Source organism: Pyrgilauda ruficollis, unplaced genomic scaffold, assembly GCF_017590135.1.
Source record: "Pyrgilauda ruficollis isolate IOZ18807 unplaced genomic scaffold, ASM1759013v1 scaffold2186, whole genome shotgun sequence".
Classification (NCBI taxonomy): Eukaryota; Metazoa; Chordata; class Aves; order Passeriformes; family Passeridae; genus Pyrgilauda; species Pyrgilauda ruficollis.
In genome coordinates, this window is record NW_024521273.1 from 1 (window position 1) to 2,935 (window position 2,935).

Genomic DNA, 2,935 nt, shown 5'->3' on the forward strand with positions numbered 1-2,935 from the left:
TTTGTCCCTTTGTGGGACACCCTGGGCGGTGCTGCTCGCTCAGGGAACACAGGGGATGGTGGCCCTGCCACAGCCAGTGCCACAGCCGGGTCTGTGGGGTCAGTGCCTGCCCAGGAGGGGATTTTAATGTTTACAGAAGGGTTTGGGACACACAGAGTGTGGTGCAAAGTACAAACTGCTCCAGGCAGGAGAGCACAGCAATGTTGAGGCAGGTTGGTCCTGGTCAGCTGGGGGTGGTGACCCCCACATGCTCAGGGATGTGGGGGGACATGGGGGACAGGCTGGGGCTGGGAGAGGCTCCCACTCGTTCCTTTGCCCCAGTGAGATGCTGGTTTTCGTGTACAAACAGCTCCACAGGGGCTGGGAGCCTCTTGGGAAGCTGCAACCTGCCATGCTGGAAGGAAAAGCTTCCAGAGTCAGCCCTGAGAAGAGCTGACAGAGCTGGGCTGTCCCCAAGCTCGCTGTGCTCCACAGACAGGGCTCTCAGTGCTGGCTCTGTTCCTGAAAGATGCTGCTGTGTGTGTGGGGCTGCTGAGGCAGGAGCAGCCCTTCCTCCAGGAACAGCCCTGGGCGTGGGGCTGCAGCCCTTGGACAAGAAAAATCAAAGGAAGTGACAGAACAGAGCTGGCATTCTATGGCTGCAGTGGGGATCCCAAGGCTTAGCCCTGTGTCCTGTGCCCTGCTCTGAGTGCCAGGGCTGTGCCTGTCCCTGTGCTAGCCAGGGGAGCTGCCCCTGGGGTTGGGTCCTGCTGCTGCTCCTGGTTCCCCTCTGCCTCCCAAGGTTGATCTGTTTGTCCCAGGTGAGCATTGGCTCCCTGCAGCCCCCCAGGATGGGCACAGGGACACTCCAGGAGCCCCCAGGTCTGGCTGGGGACCCCTCCTTGCCATCAGGGTGCTGCTGCTCCAGCCCTGGGGTGTCCCCTGAGCTCGGTGCCTCAAGCCCTGCCTGTCCTGTCTCTGCAGGGGACGTGCTCTTCCAGATGGCAGAGGTGCACAGGCAGATCCAGAACCAGCTGGAGGAGATGGTGAGTGCCCAGCCTGGCGTGCCTGGCAGTGGGAAATGCTTTTCCATGCCGTGTCCAGATGCCACCAGCCCCTCTGCCATGGATTTGCTGGGCTCCAAAGGGTCTGCATTGCTTGGGCATCCTCTCAGCCCTGCTGGGCCCTCTCTGAGCCTGTCCCTCTCTGCTCTCAGCCCCTGCAGCCCCTCTGCAGTGCCACCCACTGCCCCCCAGGCCAGCCCTCCCCAAGCACTGTGTGTTTCCTTTCTCCCTGCAGCTCAAGTCCTTCCACAACGAGCTCCTGACGCAGCTGGAGCAGAAGGTGGAGCTGGACTCCCGCTACCTGAGTGTGAGTTATGTGTGTGTGTGAGTCTGGCACAGCCCTGGGGCTGCCCTGTCACCTGCTGCCTGCTGGGGGACGGCACACCGAGCCTGGTTACACATGGGTGTCACTCATGTCACCAGGCACAGAACATTGTCCCCTCTGTGATCTCTGGGCCTTGGGAGACCCCCTGTCCCAGGGACTCTGGTTCTGTCACCCCTTGGCAGCAGGAGATGCAGCCAAGGCTTAGAACTTTCTCCTGTGGCACCCAGGCTGCGCTGAAGAAATACCAGACAGAGCAGAGGAGCAAGGGGGACTCCCTGGACAAGTGCCAGGCAGAGCTGAAGAAACTCCGCAAGAAGAGCCAGGGCAGCAAGAACCCGCAGAAGTACTCGGACAAGGAGCTGCAGGTAGGGCTGGGGACATGGGGGACACAGGGGACAAGGAGCTGCAAGTGGGGCTGGGGACATGGGGGACACAGGGGACAAGGAGCTGCAAGTGGGGCTGGGGACATGGGGGACACAGGGGACAAGGAGCTGCAGGTGGGGCTGGGGACACAGGGGGACACCCATGGGGGTGGTGGGGCTGTGGCACAGCCCTGGGGAAGGGTTTGCTGGGGAGCTGTGGGTGGGAGGGGGTGGCAGCCAGCACTGGCACGGGCTGTTCCACGGGCACGGTGCAGAGTGGGGCTGGAGCTGCCTGCCCCTGCTCTAGGCACCTCTCCCACTGCTGTTACTTCAGGAATGGCCCCCAGGAGCATGAATTCCTGCTGTGCCTGCTCCATGGTGCTCGGGAGGGTGTTTTGTGCTGTTTTCTGCTGTTTTCTGTTGTATTTTCTGTGCTGTGCCCCTGCCCCCCCAGCGGGGGCGGCTGCGGTGAATCAGAGCGGTGTGATGTGTGGTGGGGGTGGGCACAGGGGGAGGCACAGCTCCCCACTGAGGGGGAGCCAGGCTTGGGTCTCACTGAGGGGCACCTAGGGCACGTCCTGGCAGTGCCCAGGGGCTGTGGCACTCGTGGGTCCTGCTCGGGATCCCCAGCAGGAGTTTGTGCCCTCGGCACTCTGCTGTGCCCTCTGTGCCCTCTGCACTGTGAGCTTGGCCCCCTCCAGGGATATTCAGGGGTTACTGATGCCCCAGTTGCCCTGGCTGGCAGTGAGAGCTGCTGCAGGAGCTGCAGCCACAGAGCCATGGTGGCACCAGGGGTGCTTGGACAGGGGAAGGTGAATTCCTGCAGCCAGGAATTATTTGGTGCTGTCTCCAAGGGATGTGTGTGTTATGTTGGGACCAGGATCTGTTTCTCCACATGTCAGAGATCTGTGTCTGCTGAAGGACACCTGGACACTGGTGGCACTTTGCTCGTGGGGGTGAATTTAGTGGCATTTAGTGGCATTTAGTCCCCAGCAGAGAGTTACATTGAGGTTTGTGCTGGGGAAGTGACACCCTTAATGGCACTGGAGTTCGGGAAATGCTGCTGTGAACCAGAGCTAGCACTGAGGGAGAAGAATGCAGCCACCATCATCTGCTGTGCTCAGCCTGTGGGTCCCTGTGCAGCCAGAGCTCTGGGAGGGGCCGAGGTGGCACAGCCAGAGCTGGGCTGGGAGGTGCTGGAGCAC

At 61.5% G+C, this 2,935-nt stretch overlaps 1 protein-coding gene across 1 annotated transcript; it reads left to right on the forward strand.

Annotated features, from left to right (window-relative positions):
• Positions 1–963: 963 nt before the first annotated feature.
• Positions 964–1,733, forward strand: LOC121354034 (brain-specific angiogenesis inhibitor 1-associated protein 2-like; the record flags this gene model as incomplete). The annotated part of the gene is made up of 3 exons (XM_041468347.1): positions 964–1,025; positions 1,279–1,350; positions 1,596–1,733. Coding segments are annotated over 3 exons (272 nt in total), but the record flags the coding sequence as incomplete, so codon positions are not given.
• Between the last annotated feature and the right edge of the window lie 1,202 nt (positions 1,734–2,935).